General features: G+C 35.9%; 3 protein-coding genes across 7 annotated transcripts; 2 read left to right on the top strand and 1 right to left on the bottom strand.

Annotated features, from left to right (window-relative positions):
* Nucleotides 1-280: 280 nt before the first annotated feature.
* On the top strand, nt 281-4,171 carry LOC116023054 (serine/threonine-protein kinase STY13-like). Of its 4 annotated transcripts, none has more exons than XM_031264014.1 (4): nt 281-510; nt 1,125-1,167; nt 1,306-2,309; nt 3,493-4,171. In XM_031264014.1, exons 3-4 carry the CDS (start codon nt 1,411-1,413, stop codon nt 3,830-3,832), a joined length of 1,239 nt encoding a protein of 412 aa, XP_031119874.1. In that variant the 5' UTR covers nt 281-510; nt 1,125-1,167; nt 1,306-1,410; the 3' UTR covers nt 3,833-4,171. The 4 variants fall into 4 exon arrangements, with proteins under 4 accessions (XP_031119874.1, XP_031119887.1, XP_031119878.1 ...); XM_031264027.1 differs by having other exon boundaries at nt 1,296-2,309; XM_031264018.1 differs by having other exon boundaries at nt 281-557.
* Nucleotides 4,172-4,859: 688 nt separating this feature from the next.
* LOC116017974 (glycogen synthase-like) lies at nt 4,860-16,732 on the top strand. Its single transcript, XM_031258592.1, has 15 exons — nt 4,860-5,380; nt 5,823-6,347; nt 6,745-6,843; nt 6,949-7,001; nt 8,088-8,145; nt 8,381-8,463; nt 11,170-11,247; nt 11,461-11,540; nt 11,729-11,916; nt 12,329-12,403; nt 12,923-12,963; nt 14,415-14,520; nt 15,226-15,308; nt 15,850-15,923; nt 16,370-16,732. The coding sequence occupies exons 1-15, from the start codon at nt 5,153-5,155 to the stop codon at nt 16,480-16,482; spliced, it is 1,884 nt and encodes a 627-aa protein (XP_031114452.1). The 5' UTR covers nt 4,860-5,152; the 3' UTR covers nt 16,483-16,732.
* A 612-nt stretch (nt 16,733-17,344) lies between these two features.
* Nucleotides 17,345-24,058, bottom strand: LOC116017990 (YTH domain-containing protein ECT1). Of its 2 annotated transcripts, none has more exons than XM_031258594.1 (8): nt 23,663-24,058; nt 21,824-21,858; nt 21,534-21,711; nt 21,125-21,201; nt 20,508-21,026; nt 19,547-20,053; nt 18,830-19,042; nt 17,345-18,093 (listed from the first exon to the last, which is right to left on the bottom strand). In XM_031258594.1, exons 1-8 carry the CDS (start codon nt 23,715-23,717, stop codon nt 17,836-17,838), a joined length of 1,842 nt encoding a protein of 613 aa, XP_031114454.1. In that variant the 5' UTR covers nt 23,718-24,058; the 3' UTR covers nt 17,345-17,835. The 2 variants fall into 2 exon arrangements, with proteins under 2 accessions (XP_031114454.1, XP_031114453.1); XM_031258593.1 differs by having other exon boundaries at nt 19,547-20,065; nt 23,663-24,057.
* Nucleotides 24,059-24,317: the final 259 nt, after the last annotated feature.

The raw sequence follows: 24,317 nt of genomic DNA, 5'->3' as shown, positions 1-24,317 counted from the left end.
AAAATTAAAAGGAAAAAAAGAAAAAAAAAAAAAAAAAAGAAGAAGAAGAAAGAAAGTAGAGATCACACCTAGTGCGTCAATAGTCATCATCATAAGCAAAATCAAACGAGACTTTTCCAGTCAAAGATAAAATAAAATAGCGAATCGACGGTGCAGATGGTATGGGCGTTTGGGCCCCACTGAGGGAGTTCGGTGCGAGTGATCACACCGCAGGTCTTCCCCTATCGCGAAAAAGAAAAAGAAAATAAAAATAAAACGAGAGACGAAGACTAGAGGCCAGCTCTCTCTTTCTCTCTCTATACTATGGTGCTATAGCTCTATACAGACACGCATTCATTCAATTGCTCGGCTTGCCTGTCTATTTCTCTCTCTCTCTCTGCTACCTCTCTCTCTAGCATCCTCGCCGGTTCGGTGGAGCAGCCGTGATAATTCAGCTGAGGTGGAAGTGGCGTGCGGTGGGTGGGTAAACGTCGTCGTTTGGGGTATCGATCGGCGTGTGAACTGAAAAAGGTAAGCACCGACTGTCATAATCTCAAAGTCAAGCTCCTTCGATCGAGGTATTTTTATGCATTTCTTCCCGATTTTAACCTGGATCACTTCGATTTCTCTTACTTGTGGGGGTTTTGTTGTGGTTTTTGTTTGCAATTTCAGTATTTCTAGAGATTTTTTTGGGTATTTTTTTCTCGGTCTTGAGGTATTGATGTTTTTCATTTTCGGTTCTTTTTTCTCCAATTTGCTTTTAAAGTTTGAAACTTTTCTACGGGGAGCTGAAGTCCAAGCTGTAATTGCAATTTAGCTAAAAGGGTTGAGGATATAATTTGCTATATTAAGGTCTTCTCATGGCAATTTACCTAAAAGCTGTTTTCTCCAATGTTTTCTCAAGTCTTTTCATTTTTTTGGGTGTAAAATGATACTATTTTAGGTGAAAAAGATATATTTTTCTCCTCTGCTTTTTGTCACGTCCCTTTTCTTTTGTTTTTTTTTTTTAGTCTCAATTATGCATTCGGCGATTTTAATTTCCAAGTTTTGTTGTTCTAATTTTTTCTGTAGTTCGTAAAGAAGTCTTTTTTAATTGATTTTTTGCGCCTTCTCAGTTCTCAAAACTTTCGATTTTCTGTTTTCAGGTAACTAAGACGATCCATAGACCTTTTGTACACAGAATTAAAGGTGGGTTCTTTGCAAGAATTTAAAGTCGGACAGTTGTTTTATTGAGAGCTTGATTTTCGAAAACAAATTGTTTTGTTGAACATTGTTTCCCCTTCTATTCCTTGTTGATTGACCCATTGATGTTTAAGGTTGTTGCAGGCATATGCAAAGTTAGATTTGAGGAATTAAATGCTCATGCAGAAGAATAAGTCAAGGTAAAATAAAATATAAATTTTTTGTGCTGCAGCAGTGGTGTCAGAGAAGATGTTGGAAGGTCCAAAATTTGCAGGACTTATAGACCTAAATCAAAACCATGATAATTATGGTCTCTCTCAAAACTTTTATCATAAGCTTGGCGAGGGGTCAAATATGTCAATTGACAGTTATCCAAGCTTGCAAATGAGCAATGGCGGAGGGTCTGTTGCAATGTCTATGGATAACAGCAGTGTTGGGTCCAATGATTCAAATACTCGGATCTTAAACCACCAGGGTCTCAAGCGTGTTCACAACAACTATTCTGTTGCAGCTAGTGTGAACAGGGGAAAAGTTTCTCATGGATTGAGTGATGATGCACTGGCACAAGCTTTGATGGATCCACATTATGCTACTCAGGGGCTTGAGAATTATGATGAGTGGACAATTGATTTAAGGAAACTTAATATGGGACCAGCTTTTGCCCAGGGTGCTTTTGGCAAACTTTATAAGGGAACTTATAATGGTGAGGATGTTGCAATTAAGCTTCTTGAGAGACCAGAGAATGATCTTGAGAGGGCTCACTTGATGGAGCAGCAATTTCAGCAGGAAGTAATGATGTTGGCAAGGTTGAAGCATCCAAACATAGTTAGGTTTATCGGTGCATGCCGTAAACCCATGGTTTGGTGTATTGTAACTGAGTATGCAAAAGGAGGATCTGTGCGGCAATTCCTGGCAAAGCGACAAAACCGATCTGTGCCCTTGAAATTGGCTGTAAAGCAGGCCTTGGATGTTGCAAGGGGCATGGAATATGTTCATGGCCTTAATTTGATCCATCGTGACTTGAAGTCTGACAACCTTTTAATTGCTGCTGACAAGTCCATTAAAATTGCTGACTTTGGAGTTGCTCGCATTGAAGTTCAGACTGAAGGAATGACACCAGAGACTGGAACATACCGTTGGATGGCTCCGTAAGTCTCTTCCTTCTTTTGTCAGCTTTACTTAATTGATTTGCTTTTTGGGAACTTGTCAATTGTTTTCTTTTAATTTTTGACCTAATCATCGGACATAATTAGATTTTATTTAAGATTGTCTTTTCCCTGCAATTCAATCTCGTTTACTGAATTACCTACTTATTGGATACACTACTTCGATCTAGCTTACTTTCTAACATTTAGGTTGTTGATGTTGATTTGAGTAGCAATAACATCCATAGCACTTTGAACTTTTGATTGATGCCTACAGAATGTAAAGCCCATTTACTTATCAAAGTATATATATAAATCCCATATGCCAAAAGTGTAAGGGATTTGTTCTCTGAAATGTAACTTTTCAGAAGTGGAAACTATGCACACTGCATTTGAAATCTGAATTGCTAAGCTCTTAGTGAGTGGATATAGTTAACCAAACTCTTATTTACTTGATAACAGCTACGTAGGTCCTCCCAACCCTTTAAAGTTAATTATGCCTTATTAAGTCACCAGCTTTTGATGGAGTTATCCTATTCTCTCTTTTTGATATAGAATTTATAAGAGAGAAGATTTTTTGGGGTATGTTTTCATGACTAATGGGGAAACTGTACATAGTTCATAACATCAATCATCTGTACTTTACCTTCTTGGGACTCTGTTGCTGCTTTTCTGTTTGGGGGCACACCCATAAAAATTACTTGAGGATTGAGGTGAATTTTTTAATGAGATTTTAGCTTGATTTTTTGGAGTTCATTGAATTTCTTTGTTGAGTTGTTATTAAGAAGGGTAGATATTATTGGCTGGATGCCTGGATGTTTGTGGAAGAGCTACTCTGGATTTGTTTAGTGATTATGATTTATGACTAACCTGATTTATAACTTGTCAGTGTGAATTTTAAAGTGGTTGGTATGTGTTTTGTTTACACAAATGGGAACATTCCTTGGTCCCCTCACTCTTTAATAAGTCTACTTCCATTCCTGGTCTCAATGGCATTGTTTTGTTTAGGCTAAACCAAATTTCTTTTGATTTGCTTGCCTCATAAAAATTTGATATTCCTTGCTTGTGAAATCTTATCTTATTTTCTGGTGTAATTGTTCTTGAATAATTGCATTGATTTATTCCTTATTCTGAAGCAATGCTCAGTTTCTCTCTACTTGCGTGCATTTTACTCTGTGACTTGCAGGGAGATGATCCAGCACAGGCCTTACACCCAGAAAGTCGATGTTTATAGCTTTGGTGTTGTCCTGTGGGAGCTGATCACTGGGATGCTTCCCTTCCAGAACATGACTGCTGTGCAGGCGGCTTTTGCTGTTGTAAACAAAGGTGTCCGTCCAGCAATACCAAACGATTGTTTGCCCGTCCTGGCTGAGATCATGAGTCGCTGCTGGGATCCTAATCCTGATGTTAGGCCCCCCTTCTCCGAGGTGGTCAGAATGCTCGAGGCTGCCGAAACAGAGATCATGACAACTGTGAGGAAGGCGCGCTTCAGATGCTGCATGACCCAACCGATGACTATGGACTGATGTGGAACAGGAGAAATTAGAAGCAGAATGGAGATAAAAAGGCGGCCAGAGGAGAAAGCTGATTCTAAGTTGTGTATGCATTCAGGCATCATTTCTTTATTCAGATAGAAGAAAGGGGAGAAAGTTATGATGATAAGAACTGCTTGTTTTGTGTTTCGTTTTGATGGATTTAAGAACAATGCTGATTAGTGGTAATAGGGAGGCTTGATATGTATCTATACATGTCCTTTGTTGATGTGATTAAACCTGCTCTGTTTAGTTGTTTGACTTTGATCAGAATCTGAATATAGCAGGGCTTGAAGGTCCTTGCATAATGCTCACCTGCCATCTTTACTTTTACCTCATCTCCCTCCCAGTATTCCTGTCCTTCATTTTAGCCACAAATGCACTCAACTAGTTCTAGTCTTCTATTCTTTTACCAGAAAAAACACTTTTGTAAGGACTAGATACTGCTAACTGCGAAGCAAATCAGTGATCATTCCTTCACTGGTAATACTTCAACGAAATCATAGTTATTTCTTATGATAATCATACTATTCCAGAAAATATTGCCTACTATATGCTCAAACTAGCGGAGTAGGCTGCCCACCGGATTGAACCAGCTTGGCATTTAGCAAGCGAGCCCGACAATAAGCCCAGCAGTACGGATAGCGGCAAATTATACTATGAAGCACTCGGTTCATATGTAATGTTCAAATTATACTATGAAGAACTCGGTTCATATGTAATGTTCATTTGTAATATATTGAAGTTTCATTATTAATGTAGGAAATGTTTTTTTTTTTTTAAATAGAATGCAAAGTAATCATAAACTAAAAATAAAATTTTTTAGTACTCCAGTCAAGCCAGTTGAATTGTTAACTTGATAACAATTACAAGGTTCGACTCTCAACGAATCAACCTATTAACCTCTATTGACTTGATAATCACAAGTTTACAAATTTTACTTTTAACGAGATCATCTATTGACTTTATTGATTTGAGTTTGTCAGTTATGGACAATACTGTGATATTCAAATGTCACAAGTCTTGCTTCAGTAGCAGAATGACTTATTGAGCTTTTTAAGAGTTGAGAATTAATATTGTATAAGCTGAAAAAACCTAATCAATCAAAACATTAAAAAAGAAAAGAAGAAAAAAAGAACGGTTAACGGCGCATATAAATTTGTTGCATTCGCCACCTCGCTTTCAGCACCTAGAGAGAAGATTTCATATTTCCATTACTAGAATATACGGATTGCGGAGAACCTATGCATAAACCTTTTATGGTTTTAGTACACTGCACACTTGTACTAGTATCAGAAGAAGATTGTGTTAGTAATGGAGTCGATAACGGCCGGCTGCTTCCCTGCTTTCTCATTTCTGTCATCGTCGGTGCCTAAGCGTATCTGGAGAAGCAACAGCTACATCAGTACCTGTTGTAATTATTATGATTACGGGAACGACATCAAGGGGGCGAATTTTTTGAATTCATCTCAACATTTGCATTATTCGCATTCGCAAAACTTAAAGACTTTAATCCTTCGTAACAATAAAGCTCTGAGTCAAGTAAGAATCCCGTGCTTTTTTTCCCACTCTCATTTCAACTTCCCTGTTATTAATTTCATACATTTATGTGTTCCTGTTATTAGTTGTATTAATTATGGTTTAAGTATTCAAAAAAAAAAATTAAAAAAAAATTATGGTTTAAGTATCTAGTTGCATACTCTTGTTTATAGCACAAAAGCTTGAAAAGTGCGTCTAAGTTGAAACGGGCACAGGACTTCAGTGTTAAAATGGGAATTTTGTGTGCTTTATGCTTCTTGGAGTAGAGGGTTTTCTGTAAATTTATGTGTACAATTCTGTTTCTCAGACTTAGTGCTATGATGCTTAGAATATCGATATGAATTTGTTTACTAGGAAACCAAGATCATCTGTTTATTTGGGCAGCTGGGGTGGGGAGTTGGTTGTATGAATAAAAACCTACCCGATCTTAGTTTTATATATACAGGTGGAAGTTGAGCAACTGGAAGGTTTAAAAGCTGATTCTGGGTATGAAAATCTTGATTGGCCTTCTCCCAATGACGAAATTCCATTCTGGAAGAGGGAATTCCCGTTGTGGGACCTTGCTTCAAGAGCTTCAGTTGGTGTGGAAAAGGATTCTGACCTTATGCACATTATTCATGTGACAGCTGAAATGGCACCCATAGCAAAAGTTGGGGGTCTAGGTGATGTCGTGACTGGACTTGCCCGTGCTTGTCTATTGCGTGGACATAAAGTTTTGGTTATGCTTCCTTTCTATGAGTGTATACCAAAGCACTATATCAGTGGTTTGGCTTTGATTAATACATTTAATTCTTATCACGATGGAAACTGGGTCCCTACTAATGCCTATCAAGGAGAAGTTTCACATATTCCTGTGATATTCATCGAACCAACTAACCACTTTTTCAAGGGACAGAACATATATGGAGGATCATACAATGAGCTGGAGGCATACTTGTTTTTTAGCCGTGCGTGCCTTGAGTGGATGCAGGTATTCTATTATAATGAATTTGGTTATGCTTTGACAATTGTAGAGCCAAATTTAAGGGTGTGTTGTGTGCATCAAACCAACTGTATAAGTATCTACCAGGGCGAATTTGCATGTCTGTAGGTGAATGTGAGCAGGAAAATCTAAGGCCTTGTGCCCTCAACTTGATTTCTTAATATGTACAAGTAATATATAACCCCCTTGATTAATTTAATTCCAGATTTTGGCCTCTGGGCATAGTCAGGACACTTTCTTCTTTGTGTTTTACTTTCCTCAACTTGATTGATTTCCATGTCCTTGATCATGAAATTCTTTTTCTTAGTGTTAAGTCAGACCTCGCTCTATTTCTTAATTTAATTGCTATCATGTAAAATTTGATCACTTCATCATCCTGTTGCAGGTAACTGGAAGACAACCTGATATTATTCATGTTCACGAATGGCAAACTGGTGCTTTACCTCTCCTTTACTGGGATATGTACCGGTATCTCTCAATCCAGGTATAATTAATAGCCCTTTTGTTTTATCCCGTCTCAGCCTTATGGAGCTGATATAGAAATTGCAGCACTACATTTAAATATCCTACTGTCTTCAATCTTTGGTAGAAACCAAGAGTTGTACTTACAATCCACAACATGGAGCATTATGGAGAGTGCAGGTACAGTACTAATTTCATGCACTTGTAACTTCTTGTCTTGTAACAAATGAAACTTGTTTATTTAATGGGCCCTATTGTGGGCTATTTATTTGTATTTCCATTCTTCCAATCCTTCTCTTCTCCTCAAGGAAGGTTAACGGATATAGACAAGCAAAGACAGATTCTGTTCAGAGACACCTTTCTCTTCTTTGCTTGACTTTATATTCATTTTTTATGATACAAGCTTATTGCCTGGCCAGTGGAGAATGGGGAAGTTGCAATGGAATACCATACAAGGAGTTGAGTTAGTAGAGCTCTAGATTCACTCCCTATTTCTTAACTATGTGAAGTTTCTAAAGGTAACAGAATTATGAAATAGAAAGAAAACGATACAGCAGACAATTTTAATCAATCTCCATGCCCAAGCTTCCAAAAACTTGCAAGGCACGATTGCAGCTTCTATAATCTATAACTGTTCTCATGTCTTGCTACTAATGATTTATGACGCAACAAGAAAACTATTCAGAATTCTTTCAGATGTGTATGATTTGGGAAATCTGATTCTTCTAAATATGTTTTGTAAGCCATCTTGTGTTGCCTAGGCCAATGGAGCTGGAAACTGGTGCCTCAGGGCCTGGGTTGGGATACTTGCTACTTATATAGTTAAAGTCGCAAATAGGGATTCACTTGCTTCTATCATGAACATGTTATGCTGATCATATTGAAAATTATTTTATAAACAAGAACAAGAAACACAGCAGTCCAATACTGTTCATTAAAGTCTTTTTATCATTTACCCATTTATCTTCATTGTTATTTATTGTGCTCGTAATTCAACTGCTGACCTAGTGGTTGGCATAGTAATGGACTGGGTTACCTTTATCAGTTTATGACAATTAAAGACCGATTGTTAAGCTGCGATCTCATCAAGTGCTGTTTCTTTTTTTTTTTTTCTTTTTTTTTTTTAATAATTTTTTTTAATAAAATTTTTATATATATTGAGGTGCCACCAGTATTCATTAACTTTTGGTAGGGTACTTTTGTGCAACTGTTGCCCTAAGTTTATAATGATCTCTCCTCCTTGTCTGCCATACTTTATATTGACAGCAAAGAGCAACTCAGCAAGTGTGGCCTTGATGGATCTGTGTATGCAACTGAAGACAAGGTTTGCTTATCAAACAAATATAAAAGCTTCAATAATTCCTTTGTAGGCATGTCATTATTTTGTATGAAAATGCATAATATTGAACGACATTCTTTTGCTATGGATTGCTATTTATGGATTGCTCTCATATGTTGAATATAATAGATGATCTGTTTCAGCTAAATATTTGAATTGCATTCACCTTCAAGAGGAGAAAATCCTCTATGAATGACTCACCTTGCCTCTAACATGGCAGGCAATTGATGAACGCACAATCGGACACAACCCTGAGAGGTTAAGTCTGCTTAAAGGTGGAATAGTCTTCAGCAATGCAGTAGTGTAAGTTCAGCCAAATTCATTTTTGATATTAAATTGGTTCATGTGCAAATAAAAGTAATATACGTAGACCTATGACTAGTTTTTTATTCTATTATGGTCTATGGATGTGGAACACTCCATAGTAAAAATTTTTACAAGCTAAGTAGAGTCAAAAAGGATTGGCCAAATAGGTGTGTAAAGTATTGATACATGTATATACACCTATATTTCCTATGCAAAAGAACCTTAGACATCCTCATGATATATGTTACCTGTATTCTTAAAGGTTTACTTGGTTTACTGACCTGGGTGTTCAACTTTCAGTATATGCACATCTGTATTTTGTTGTATGTATATGATAGTATGATACACAATTTCTTTTACATGTGTTAAGAGTCCCACATTGAAAAAAATAAGAGAGAATATTTGCCTTTATAAGGCCATGGGTTAGACTAGCTAATTGATTGGATTCAATCTTTTAGTGTGGTTTGGCCCATATGCATTATAGCCCAATTGAGTGACCCTGACCCAATCTTAAATTATAATGACATGCATGAGAAACTCTGAGTTGTCTATGATTGTTGAATAGAAGTAAATACCATGATGCTATATAATTATTCAAATACGATGCAGTTAGAAATTGTACTCCATGACCTGTGAAGAAATATGGTTGACTTAATGGCAGTACCTAGTTGCCAAATTGGAATGTATAGAAAAATGAGGCAACTTCAGTTAAGTTTGAATATCTTCCCCATCCACATAAAATGTACCAAATAAACACATTAAATAGTTTTCTGTTTCTTGTTCTTTAGTTGCATTCCTTTTGGGAACAAAAGATCTAGGCATCTAGCAGCTCAAAAATTTCTCAGATTGACATCAATGGGTGTCTTTAAGATTGTAATCAAATGAAGGATTCAAAGTTTGGCAGGTGTCTGACAAATAAAAAGAATTTATGTATGTATGTGTGTGTGTGTGTGTGTGTGTGTGTGTGTGTCTATATAGAAGAAGAAGAAGAATATTGTATTGATATTTGATGTATATTAAGGATTACATGTCACTCCTATTTATAAGTAGCTTCCCTAGCATTCATAAATCGTACACATATTTTCAATGTGTGAGGGCGCATCTCTCTTAATGGATATAAATGACTTCAATTTTTTTTTTTTTTAAACCATCTGTAGTTGCAATTTTAAGTTTGTAACTAATATGAATAAAACACTCACTTTTCTTTGATTAATATAAATAACAATTCATTGTAAAATCTGTGTTTTCAATTGTATCAAGACCTATTATCTTATTACAAATTGGACACTCTCAAGTAATTACTGGGCTTTATCAGTAAACATTAAGAGCATTGTTCTTGGATTAACATCAAGATGATATAAACAATTAATATGAGTAATAAATATTCCTTGTAAAATCTGTGTTTTCAACTTATTTAAGACCTATATTGCCATTACAAATCTAACATTACTTCTGCACTTCATTGGGAAAACAGTTAGAGAGCTGTTCTCCAAATTCAGTATTGGAGATTTTCTCCAGAAAATCAAGATGAACTGTTGACAAATATTCTTCTCTTCAAATGCTTTGTCTACTAGTGAAATCTTGTAGAGGTGATTGTCAACTATAGTTTGACAGACAAAAACCAGACTCATGTATATCTATGGACTTGGGTGGTACTCAGCAATGTTGCAAAAATTGCGCCTAGGCGCTAGGCGGTGGCTGACTGCCTAGAATTTCGGCAAAATCGCCGATCTAGGCGGTCGGCCACCTAGGTGGCTTAGGCGCCAACTAGGTCGCGGCGGTCATCTAGGCCGCTAGTTAGCTATTTTTTCGTGTTTTTTTTTTAAATTAGTTATTTTGCTCAAACTGATGGCATTTTTAGTGAAATAATCCTAAATTGTTCAAATTGGTCGCAAACCCAAAAAGAAAAATGTAATAAAAAAAAATTGAAATCAGGTATCTGATATTAATACTTTGTGAGTTGTGACTTTGTCTTGTGTTTTGATTCTTTAAATCTTTATACAATTTACAATTCCAGATGTTTTTAGGTTAATATTCAATATTTTAGTTCTAACTATTAAAGTATTAAATAGTTTATAATTACTAAGTCGTTAAATAAGAAATAAATAAATAAATAAAAAAAGACGCCCGAGGAGCGCCTAGCGATTTTTGCAACCTTAATAAATTTTATCCTCTCTTACCTATCATACCTAAAAATTGTAAAATAAAGAGATATGCTCCCGTTATTTGCTTTTAATTAGTTTACAGTGCATGCCATTGTCACTCTTTCTTAAAGAAAAAGTGAAACATTTTGTGCTCACCATGTGTGAAACTATGAAGTTTTGTCATGAGACAAATTGATATTTTTGTGCTAATCTAGACAAGTAATCAAAATTTATCATTGACATCATGCATCCCTATGTGAATAAAATAAACTTGATAGAAAAATAGTAAAAGAATGATTAGTTGCAAGAATCTTTATAGAGCATACATTTTAGTGCACTGTTTGACTCTACCATATAAGCATGACACTGCTTGGAATTCTTTTTTGGGTCATGTTTCAAATTTGATTGTATGTTCAATGTTAGGAATTTGCACCAAAATATTGTTGACTTACTCATCCCATGCATATAGACCTAGTGTATTACAATATTAGAGTTATTTGTGTGATTTTCTTCTACTTGTTATAAAAAGGAAGTTCTTTATTTTTCTTCTAATGTTCAGTACAGTCTCTCCAACATATCTCAAAGAAACACTTTGTTCTGGATGGCTTGCCAGCACTATGATAAGAAACCGTGATAAGTAAGTTCTTTGAAATCTCTCATACATTAATTTGTTTAGTTATAGATTTCAGAAATTTGGGGTTTATTGTCAATTGAAGCATCTGATAATGATCTGGTTTATTGTTTATGAAATCTGTATAACTATATACATGTTTTAATTGCCTATTCAACAGTCTGGAATTTTAACTTATATCCCAAAAGAATGTGACAGAAATTTTATGTAATAATGCAGGTATTCTGGCATTTTAAATGGAATAGATACTGCAATGTGGAACCCTGCAACTGATATTTATCTGCCTGCTAAATTTGATGGTAACTACTTCTTCATGTGCTAGTTTTTTTAGAATGCCATTTTTACTAATTATCATCCCCATTATATTCCATCAGATTCTATAAGATATTACTGTTATCAGGATGATCTATGAAAACTTTAATCTTATTGGTTATTCTTTCTTCATCCCTTTTTTTCTTAATCTAATTGACTTCCTTGGTTTTGAAAGCTCATAACATCATGGGGAAGAAGATATGCAAACTCTTTGTTCAAAGGGGGCTTGGTTTGGCTGTGAATGACTTGAGCTTGCATACATATTCTTCTCATCAAGTGCCTTTGGTTATATGCATTACTAGACTGGTTCGTCAAAAGGGTCTTCATTTGATAATTCAGGCAATAAAGCGGGTGGAGGAGTTAGTAAGTCTCTCTGCTCCTTATCCTCTCTGAAGAGGATACTCAGAATACCCTATGGGCACTAGCTCTTAAACTAGATGGTCTAACCCAAAAGATCATTTGATCTTAGCTATTTAAAGAAAAATGTGATTTCTTATTTCCGCTACATATGGAAATATGGGTCATATCGTGAAGTAAAAGATACAAAAACTTGTGTATATTTGTTTCACCTAGCCATGTTTTGTTGAAACTTTATAGAAAATAGTATATTGTCAAAAGTCAATTCTGGAATCTCTTTTTTCTACAGATAGGCAGACAGCAGTCTGCTACTGAAGGAAAAAGGGAAAAAAAAGTTGTGTAGTTCAACAAGCCCTCTATATGTGAAGAAGTTCTTATCAGATTTTGCCACTGAAGTTGGAATCTGCACTTTTTGTAGGGTGGGCAGATGGTTGTATTGGGGAAAGCTTCAGAAGGTCAAGTTGAAAGAGAATTTCAAGATCTTGCTAAATTGGTAATCCATTTTTACTAAATAAATTGTCTTGAAGTGCTCACATGATAATACTTTTGTGATTCATATGGGTCATATAGAAAGTGTAGTAATGTTGTGAAAGGAAGAAAATAGATTAATCAAGAAGTATAAGAGATCTAGATATTATCAATTTTATCTTGGGTGAGAGCCTTTACTAAACAAATCAGCAAATTATCGCATTTTGGGCCATCACACTCTTGTTTAACTAGTTGGACTGTATTCGTGACTTTTTAGTAAACTTAGCTCCCCATTCACCAAAAGTCAACCATATCCGATTGTTGTGCATTTTTGAAGTTATACTGATACAATATAGCCTGCAAACAGCCTTTCCTCTCAGAGGTCTAGAGATTTCAAATCATATTAGGGAAATGGTTTTTTTCCCCTTTAGTTGGACATGTTAGGACAACAGAATTACTACATTTGAATAGATTCTAATCGTTCTATATGCCGTCATATTTTAACTTTAGGATCCTGCACAGTGACAATTTATTTGTTTTGTAGCATGGCGTTGGTTCCAGCATCCGTATCCTTTTGATGTATAGGTAAACTATTCATGAAAGTTGGCCAGGATTTCCTATTTTCCTCATTGTTTAGTCTAGCCTCTTTCTGCTTAATTTTTTGGAAAAATTGCATTTTTGGTCCTCTAGTTATACTCGTGGTAGTGTGGTAAAGACTTAGTCCCTGAGTTATATGCGTGACCATCTTTAACACCTAAGTTATTTGAAGGACCAAATCAGCCACTTTATTAAGTGACAAATTGGTGGTGGAAATAGTTCCCGAGGGACTAAAATCGCCACTTCGTGAATAACTTAGGGGTTAAAGATGGTCACGCATATAACTCAGGGACTAAGTTTGTACCACGGGTATAACTGAAGGATCAAAATTGCAATTTTTCCTTTATTTTTTTTCACCAGTTTACTTTTCTTCATTGGATTAAGGCCTGAATCATATCTAGGTTTTTCAAACTGACCAAATTGTGTCCGTATAAGGCAGTTTAAGAAGAAAAAAATGATTTCTATGAAAAATTTAAATAAAGTAATCCAAATAAAAACATTTTCAAGACCAACAGGGAAAAAAAAAAAAAAAAAAAAAAAACCACACAACAATCTCATCCTCCTATAGTTGTCAAATTGGACTTGTCAGAACTCAGAATTTAAAAGTCTTTCCTAGCAATTTATTTCCCCAAGATTGATTGCTCTTTATCTAGAAGCTTTAGAACCAGAAACAAACTTAAGATTTGTACTACTGATGGTCTTGTAAATCTTGGTTTTTAATGCAATAGCAAGTTGCTTAGTTACTTTTTTCAAGTCATGGATTGTAACCGATCCAGCAGAGAATTTGCATTTCCCCTGTTTCAAATGTTAAATTTCACATAACTTTCATATCCTGCAACATTCTCACATGCTTGTGGGAGCTGCCCCATTTCTTCAGGTTGTACCACCTGATATAAGCAGTTTATAATCACAAGCTTAATGATTAAAGAAACTAGATTTGTTTGTATTTCAACAGAACTGGATGTGCCACAAATTTTAATGAAGTAATATACCCAGTATTCTGTTGAGCAAAGCACACTGATATTGGCTTAATTTCAATTTCAGATCAATACAAACAGGAATGTCATGTATTATAGATCTAAAGCGGATATTAGTGCAGACATACTCTACAAATGATTGCTCGAAATTATTGGAAGAAATTAATTCCATTGATTCAAAATTGAAGGGGTTACTAGCACAAGTTAATTGTTGCCTTTACTTGATTGCAAAGCAAGAAACATTAAATGGAATAGAATTGCAAGATAAAAATATGAAGTAAAATGATTCACAAGGCTTTATATATGTTTGCATTGAAATTTTAGTAGAAGTTGTTCCTTATACTGACTACTATTACTTTACGGTAATCCCTGTACTCTTTGTGGGTGAAGCAAAATTTGGCAATATAGTTGTGAATTTTTCTGAAAGTGTCTCTTTTATTTATTTTATTTATTAATGTGCAGTGAGGAACTGTCTCATATGCTTTATGCTGCTGCAGACATGGTCCTGGTTCCTTCAATATATGAACCATGTGGACTTGCTCAAATGATTGGAATGCGTTATGGAGCGGTATGTGCATTGTGCATCTTCTGTTGATAGTCAGAAATATTTTCTCAACTTTGCTAAGTGTTAAGAGTCCCACATTGAAAATATAAGAGAGGAAATATGGGTTTATAAGGTCATGGGTTAGACTAGTTAATTGATTTGGATTCAGTCTTTTAGTGTGGTTTGGCCCATCTGCATTATAGCCCAATTGAGTGACCCGGTCCTCCACTTGAGGGGATATGGGGTTAGATTAGACTAGCTTGTTGATTGGATTCACTCTTTTAGTGTGGTTGCCACTCAATTGAGTGACATTGGCTCAATCTTAGATTAGAACACTAAGTAAATGCATTTATTCACAAAAGGGAAGCTGCCCCAAGCTGGGAGCTAAGAGATCCATGAAATCCTCTATGCCCTTCTACTTAGTTCTTTGCAGTTTACACCAAAAAGATAATGCCCTCAAGCATCTGTATCTAGTTCTGTGTGTTAAGACTCTATTCCTTGAAAGCATTTTCAGCCTTAAATTGGTCTACATCATAATTACAGGAAAGTTTGATTGTTAGTGGTTGATTCTATGTAAGATAGAATCAGTGGTCCTCCAATTATATTTGCTCCTCCAAATTTTGGCTTATGTTATCTTATAGCTATTACAGTAATTCTTTCATAAACATAAGTAACTTTGAGTATGAATGTGAATTCAAACAAACGGGGCTTCTATTCTGGCTGTTTCAGATTCCCATAGTTAGGAAGACGGGTGGCCTTGCAGACACAGTTTTTGACATGGACAATGAGTCACACTCAGATATCGCAAATGGGTACTAAACAAGTTTATATTTACTGCCACTTTCTATTCTATAGAAAATTGATACCGCTTGATTGTGGCCTCATATAGTGAACTCAGTATCCTGAATAGGTTTAGCAGCATTAACTGCCATGGAAGTGTAGATGAATTGCTTATTATTTCTGCATCTTTAATTCTTTTCCTGTTATAACGTTTAGTTTGTAGGTTTATATGCTTTATCTATTAGTAGTTTAGTACTACTTTGGACAACTTTGCACAAGTTTTGAGGTTATTGAGAAATATGCTGTACGCTAAATGGAGAAAACAATTACAGCATAAGGTTTCAAAAAGCATGATTTAGCCCTGCATAAATCTGGATTGTATTCACAACCGTTTATGCTATTTCCTTATGAAACCAATTGACTAGTGATATTTTATCACGGGCAGCTTCTTCATTTTATGCTGATTAAGGAATTTTCTGTGAAAATCATAGTAATTATTTTATTATATATTTTTTTTCAAACACAGTTTCAACAAATACAATACTTACGTTTTGACTTGTATTTTCCTCACAGGTTTGTCTTTGAAGGAATTGATGAAGCATCCTTAAACTGGGCTTTAGAGCGTGCATTTTTACACTACAGAGAAAGTAAGTCGAGAGTAGTTTTAAGATTTCCCCCGTCCCCAAAACCAAAAGCATCTGCCCTCATCTTTGATTTACATATATGTATAAATAACACGAAGGAAAAAGCATCATTCATTTCTTATATCATTTGCCAGCTAATGTTTAATTTGCACTCATTATATGGAGCTAAATTACCAAATATGAGCATGTAGAAATTCATTACTTAACACTATCACTAATTAAAAATAATGATTTATTGGCGGTGATTTGACTGTACACGGCAAAAATACTAATGCCTTTTAGAAGATACATTTACGACTGGAATATTATTGTGGATACAAGATGCTAGTCAATGTATATAGATTAAAGGCATTGATCCTCATGGCTGAACTGTGTGATGTTAATTCAATATATATTATTGCGTATTTTCTTGCATTATTTTTACTCCATATTTTCTTTGCTATATGTAGAGCCAAGTGAATGGGACGCTACCGTGCAGAAGGTTATGCAAATTGACAACAGCTGGAATAATACAGCAGGGAAGTACATTGATGTCTACAATTCCATAAGAGTTAGAGCGTAATTATCACCAGAGAGAGCTGCATTGCATTCGATCGAAAACAGTGCTCATCTACCAGGCAGGAAATGATGAGATTTCAACCCCCTCTGCATTTCGTTTATATTTACAGTGTGTATATGAAAATACTTGGTTCCAAGGCTTTGGTGTGGTTTGTGTTTAGATGGATGTGAGTACATTGTTGGCTCTTTACCAATGTCACAAAACTGGTTTTGTTGAGTTGGAAAAATATGAATACCAAGTCTAGTCCTGGACATTGCAATTGTTATATTGTGGACCAAGGTCCACCATATTATGCTAGCTACTGGCAAATTATTTTGTGGACTCGAGTCCACCTTGTAAGGTGGACCCGGATTCAAAATACACAATTTACAAGGAATGTTCACAATTCAAACTGTAAATATTCAGTATATATATTGTAAATATTCAGTATGTAAATAGACATGGATTCATATTGTAAGGTGGACCTGGGTCCTTGGTTAATTACAAGTTACAAGTATATACACAATTTGATGAAAATATTTATAATTTGAATTTCATTTTGAATTAATTTCACTTCGTTGATGGTAAAATTTAGCAAATTATTTTGTGAACCCAGATCCAAAATACACAATTTACATACTATATGTTTACAATTCAAATTGTGAACATTCAATATATAAATTACGAACATTCAATATGTAAATGGACATGGACACAGATCTACCTTGCAAGGTGGACCTGAATCCATGGTATAACTCTTGGTAAAATTTGTGCCAACATTGACAAGGGCTAGAAAATTATTTGTCGAATACTAAAACTAAACAAAGTTAGTGTTAACTTTATACTTGTAGGTGATGTTAGATACCCCTCATTTCTTGCTTTAAAGTCATGTGCTGCAGCAGTTATTGATTTTTCATTGTCGATTTGGAATATTACAATTAAACACAAAACAGCACAAAGTATTGACCTTCACAGGGAAAAGAAAATTAGAGTACAATAGGTGAACATCAGGCACAACTGCACAAGTCTATGAACACTATATTGACTCTGCATTGCCAGACACCCCCTACTACCTCTAGGAAAAAGGAAAACCAAGATGGTGGATCCAATAAATGATAGGAAATTAGTATATTCCAAGAATTCCAGCAAGCTACCCTTTCCCAGGAATCTCAACCCAAAAGCTACTAATTTCATGAACTGGCAAATAAGAATGGGGGGCGAAAGGGAACAGATGGTTTTGGTCTAAGGTGAAAGAATACGATGTTGCTGTCAGCAGTCTAATTATAAGACGATACCATGGGTGCCAAACAAATAACGCCTAGCCAAGTTCTGAGTAGCTGAAGTTACTTCTATAATTTGGATATTCACAGGAGCGAGTTACTCCCGGTCTTTTTGGGGCAACTGTTTACTGCCTTCCAAGTGGAGGGTTTCAGCTAGGCTATCAGCCAGTTGATTTATTGGGTCAGCAGCAAGAGCCGGTGCAGTTTTTCCAGTTGAGATTGCTCGATGTTTTGCCTTCCTCTCCAACAGGGCTTTCTCCCGCTCATTGTAGAAAGTAAAATCATCTAGGATGGAGGTCTCAGCTTCATAATTCTTGAAAATTTTCAATATCTCTATCCCTTGTTCCAATTTTACCTGAAAAGACCAAATCAGAACTAAAAATGGAAAACGGATAAAAGATAACAGTAGAGCAGTTTGCAATGAGTCCTGTATGATAAAACCCCATCATCATCAGACAGGAATATCATTATGTGATTAAGATATAAAAATAAACAAAGTTTTGAAGACAGCCATCAATATTCTTAACAAGACATAGATTATTGACACTTGAAGAGTGTTGAAAAAATCGGAGAATAATGGTAATATGAAGAAATATTCTATTAAATTCATTCCAGGATGTTCTAGGAAGGCAGGGAGATTTGGCCTCAAATGTCAGTGAAATTTGCAAAAGAATATGAATATCAACTTAGATTTAACAATGCACTTTTAGTTGAATGGACTCTTCAGTCTTCACAGGATATGTATTTACTTTATAACGCCTAAAATCAACCTTCCTTAATCACAGAGTCAATTCATTTGACCAATTTAACAGATTTGTAAAGTTGAATGAAGAAATAGAATCCATATAATTGATCCTTCTTACTCCAGAATTAATGGTTACTGGTTAGTCAAGTAAAAGCTTCCAAACAACCATAATCCACGAAATGTACAAAAACAAGTTTTAAAAAAACCAAACACACATGAAACCACCATCTGGGTTCAGGCTACAACTGTCAAAATAATAAACTAACTATAGTTGAAATACCTAAATATTTGAACAATAGCAAGTCATAGCCAGTAATCAATCAAGAGAAGGGAAAATCCTGTGTACCTCCTGAGAGTCCCGACTGTGAGTGACTGGCTTATTGTCATTATTTTCCAGCACTATATGGCGAAACTGGCTGTTAGGTACATCTTTGATAATATGCCATTTAACGGGGAATTGTCCACTCCATCGGTCCTGTTGCCAGTACTCTGCATCATTGTCAAAGTCAACTGGTCCTAACATTTCAGCTACCCCACAGAATTGTCCACTTGCATTGACCTATAGATTGTTCAAAAAATGAAACAATTAAAGGGGGTAACACACACATGTATCAATAACAAAATTGCATCAAAAGGGGCCTATTTAATGATGATTGAATAAAATGTCAATAATAGCACTGATATGCATGAGTAGTTCAAAGAAAAATATAAATAATACTGGGGTGTGGATAGCCATAACAGACAAGGATTAAATTAAATTCCAAATACAATTCTGAAGTAAATTGTGGGGAAAAAAAAGGGATGAGGGGATGACAAATTGACAATAGGGACAGAGACAGGCACATCACTTGCAAACACTCAAACACGTACATAAAGGAGGTGCAGAATGTCAAATGACTGACTCTTGCACAACAGAAGGAAGTCCCTATCCTGAATTATGAGAAGAATCTATCCTTCTCCAACAAGTGAATTTCTTCTTTAAACTCATATGCTGTGTAAAGCCCAATATCATGCACTTTGGCATTAAATACAGGCAACAAAAACAATGACTCAAGAAACATACCGAGAAAAGGAGAAAGACCGGGCAACTGCTATTAAGCTCCTTTGCTTCTCGATAAGCAGCATCAAGTTTTCTGTTTCCAAGGGGTGTGCTGGACCAAACACTATATTTAATACTTTTGTGAACATTATCTTCACTGAAGGACTTGATGACAAAGAACTTAGCCTGCTCATAATCTACTACAAAGTCAGGGCGATTGAACTGGTCGAGCTGAAAACTGGGTGTTGAGTCAAGATCCTTATGAATTCCAGATGAAGGATTCTCTTCAGGAGAACTTTTGCTCTTTGGTTTTGAAGCCCTAGGTCCCCGATTCCGGTCACTTGACATACCAAGTGATTCAGTAGATATGTGGACTGAATCTTGCTCCCTTTGACGTCTACCACCTTTTCCAGTGGTAAAGTGATTCTGGTGTCCAGTTTCCCAAACAGAGCCACTGGCATAATTTGAACTTGGATAAGAGCCACCTTGAATATAGTGTCTGGCTGAGGAGCCTGGTGCTAATCCAAGACCCTGAAATGATGCCTGTTGTGATGTAAGTAATCAAGAAAGTTAATACATGTACTCCAATGTGTAAAATGTTTAAAATTCTAGCAATTAATGAGCAATTTAAAAAATAAAAATTAAAAAAGAAGGAAAAAACTGGAGCAAAAAGACTAGTAGTTTGGTAGGAAAATTATGATCAAGAGTCAAATGACTGGAAAAATAGAGAGCTCATACATATTTGATGCATTTGAGTTCCACAGGAAATTACCTATGTATTCATTGAAAAGGGAATCAACTCAAGGAACAATAAATAGTCAACAATTTTTTTGGGAAAGAAAATAGTCAAGAAATTCAATGTTATTATCTAAAGAAGAAGGTATCTAAAAATGAAAGCTTAATTCAGGGACACCTTACATCTACAAATTTGGTATAATCTTACAACTCACTTTAAGTCATAACAAACAATTGTGTAATAGCCAACCTGTGCAGCATTTTGCTCATATGACCCAAGTAGGCCAATTGGTTGTGGATATACTGCAGCTGAAGTCAAAGGAGACACATATCTGCCGCCAGAGTCCAGTGAATTGGGCCGATTTGTCAAAGGTTCTCCAGATCCAAAATCATTCTGGTATTTGTAGAAACCAAGGTTACTGTTTCCAGGAAGCTCTCCTCCACCAAAAGATCCAAAGGGCAAGTAGTAACCTGATCCCGTCCCATAAAGCATACTATCAACTAAACTTTCATGGCCACTACTTCCAGGTGCCATCAGCTCAGTCTGTGAAGCAGGAAGAGCTGAAGTAACATGTGGCAGTCCAGGTGAAATAGGTGGTGGATAGTAGGATGGAGATACTGGGACTTGGTGTGGAGAATATAGCTGACCATCTATCATTATGGGGGATAGAGGACCACCGATAGGGGAGAACTGTCCATATGCCATTTGGGCATCATAACCATAACTAGGGGGAAAAAAGAGTGATGGATTCCCATCATTGTACATTGCCTGGATACAATCAAATACAACAAAAATGAGCATCTCAGTAAGTAGTAACAATTCAAGGAAAATAAATACCTAAGATGAGAGAGTTGATTTAAACTCACAGGAGGTACAACATGCAAGTTGTTTGCATTCACTTCATTAGAGTGTTCAGCCCAATTTCCTGAGCCATTGTCATAACCTGAACCATAGCCAAAGTCAGAGTCAGTTAACAAGACCAAGGACTATTAATACTTATAGGACACAAGCATCAAGCTTTGCAATTATGTAATTTGAACAACAAAAAAAAAAAAAAAAAAAAAAAAATGAATAACCCAAATCTTTTATGTACTCTTGTCGAACAGAAATCAATCAAAATTTGCCACATTGAGTTAAAGCAGTACACCTGAGGCACGCTTAATAAATCATATAGTCAACCAACTTCAAGAAAATTTATTTATGAGGAGGACCTTTATCATATTCTGGAAAGTACAGAACAATGGATTAAGTAAACAATAGCTAAAAGGTACTAACCTCCATAATAAAAACCTTGCTCCAGTGGAGTATAAGAATTGGGCGGATGCATAGTAGAAAGAGCTGCACTTGTTTCAGAGCTAACAGATTGGTCTTTGGCATTTACTGGAACCACAGATATGGCTGCATCCGGAGAATGATTGGCAGAAACAATCCTTTCATCTTTGGGCGAAATAGGCTGATAATAGATTAAACAAGGAAGTACTAATGGAACACATTACCTATGCTAATTCAAAAGTACAAAAACAAAATGAAACACTGATTTATATAATGGAAAAATAGCAGCATACCTGTTCCGCTACAGCAGGCAGCTCAGTTCTCTCACCTGCATCAACATCAGAAGCCCATAGCTTATTAATGCATAATCAGGTATTCTGGTAATAAAAATCAAATGATACTTTGAAAAGGAACTCCACTTGTAAATTTCACACTCTCTCTAAGGAATGTCCCAAAATCAAACAAATTCAATAAATAGTCTTGGATCAGGGGTAATGCCAACAGGCTAGGATGAGGAAACAAAGAGAATGATGGAAATGGCAAAATGCTTGAGGTCAAAAGGAGGGAAGTAGAAATAGATCAGGTGTGAATGATAAGGATCTTAAGCAACTAACTTTTTTTTTTGAAGCAACTAACATAAATATATCAAATTAGTTAAAAGGATCCTTGCCAGTGATATACTTCCTCTAAGCAAAGGATATCTTCCCCTTCACCTCCATGAACCAAACAGTCTTATTTAGCCCAACTCTCATATAAATTAAAAACCACAACACTTTTTCCTCCCATCATACTGCTCTTTTTTCCTCTGTTTGAATCTAGAAGCAAGTATTGTACTGTGACCATTCTTAACTCCCATAAAAGTAAATGGAATTTGATGGTAAGTATCTGAATACATCAAAAGTTACTTCTTGGCACATATTTAACTATTTCAACTCTAGGGTAGATCGAACTCAGCACTGGTAACACAGCTAGAAGCAATTAATGATTAAGAAAACTCTTTCAAGTTTTCTTTTCCTTTATAGAAGTGAAATTATAATGTAGAATTTCAGATAGCACTGAACCAAATGTCAACTGAAGTGATCAAAATCATGACTTAAAGAGTACACTAAAACTAACCCCAAAGTTCTTACAATAATAACCCACCCAAAAGAACCAACACCATAAAAACACTCAATGCCAGTGTTGCCAGTTCCATCATTCCTTGCACAACTATTCATCTCTGAACTAACTGAGGGACACTTGGTGACCAAAAGTAACAAGATGCTCCATTCAAGTAGTGACTAGTGAGAGCATATAACAAGATCAGTCATCACCGTTATCAACTCTAGTAGGTTTTGTTTCCATAAGTTCCCTCAAACCACATTCGCTATACATACTGTATCAGAACTGCACACTCATAAGGTGCACCAGTACTGCTTATTTCCATCCAAAACCAGTGATGCATCAAGAACCTTAGAAGTTCCTTGACTCAAATTCCCAAGTGTAAATTAAGTGAAGGGTTATTTAGTACAAGTAACCAGCTCAGACATTTCTAGCTGTTTCACCATGATTACTAATTCATACAGCAATTGCAGATTGTTTTATGGAATACTTTAATACTGACATAATAAACAGTGCAGGCCTCACCAAAAAATACATTTGTTCCTTAAATTTTCTATCCACAGTTTGTATCTGATGCAACACATCAAAAATAAGAACACAAGGCCATAGCCAGGAGTTAACTAGCAAATTATACAATCAATTGGAATAACATTTAATAATTCAATTGAAAAGGTCCACAGAATTTGCTAAGTGGTTGTAACAAAGTAACAACTTCCACTGTGGTATTCAGTACCAAGCCGTGATCTTTAACTAGGTACATAGCCCTATAACCAGAACCACATCTCAACTTGAGAATTCAATACAATTGCAAGAAAGACACTAGAACTCGTGCCTTTCCTTACCCTAAACTTCCGAATTTGGTGCAAGCAATACTGTAAACAAGCAAAACGGATCCTTTTTTCTTTCTTTTTTACGAAAACCAATAGCCGGCAAACACAACTCAAAGAAAAGCTCCTAACGCAAAGTCAAAATTCAGTTGAATCGAATTGACCAAAAACCAAAGCGGTTAATGAGAAAGAATGTACACGAACCCGGAGAGGAGTTGGGAGCAAATCGATCAAAACCCTGCTGGTTGTTCTCCTCCATTAATCCAATTGAATCGAAAACGTCGACAGCAAACAAGCTCTAGAATTGAACCAAATCACTCTCTTTATTCACTCAGATGTAAATCCAACAGTATAATAATAATAACAACAGAGAGAATCTCTCCTCTGAGGTTTCCCCAATTGGAATCGAGGAGTGAGAATCCAAGGAAAGGATTAATTTGCTTCGCGGGAGGGTTTGAAAACAAAGAGAGGCAAGGGGGGTTTAGGGTCCACCATACGCCTCTATATATATATATATACATATATATGTACTACATACACATGTATGTACGTATATCTCTCTGCTTCTCTGTGTCCAAGTGCGTGTGTTTACAAACGCTTTTGGAAGCTTGTTTTTACCTTTTCGGTTTCTGTTTCTTATAAAAAATAAAAATAAAAAAAATCCTATGCAATCTAGCCTCCGAACTCACAAGTCAAACCAATTACGGAGTAAATGAATTTTGTTATTTTCACTTTGACCCCTGTATTTACGGAAACTTACGATGACCTCCCGGATTTAATAGGCCGACAGATTCTCATTTCTTTTCTTCTCAAGTCAAGTGCATGGGCCCAGGAGCATCAAATCCTTCCCTTTATATAA

Source organism: Ipomoea triloba, chromosome 1 (assembly GCF_003576645.1).
Source record: "Ipomoea triloba cultivar NCNSP0323 chromosome 1, ASM357664v1".
Taxonomy (NCBI): Eukaryota; Viridiplantae; Streptophyta; class Magnoliopsida; order Solanales; family Convolvulaceae; genus Ipomoea; species Ipomoea triloba.
The sequence above is the reverse complement of the archived record's forward strand: the minus strand, read 5'-3'. Positions and strand labels throughout refer to the sequence as shown.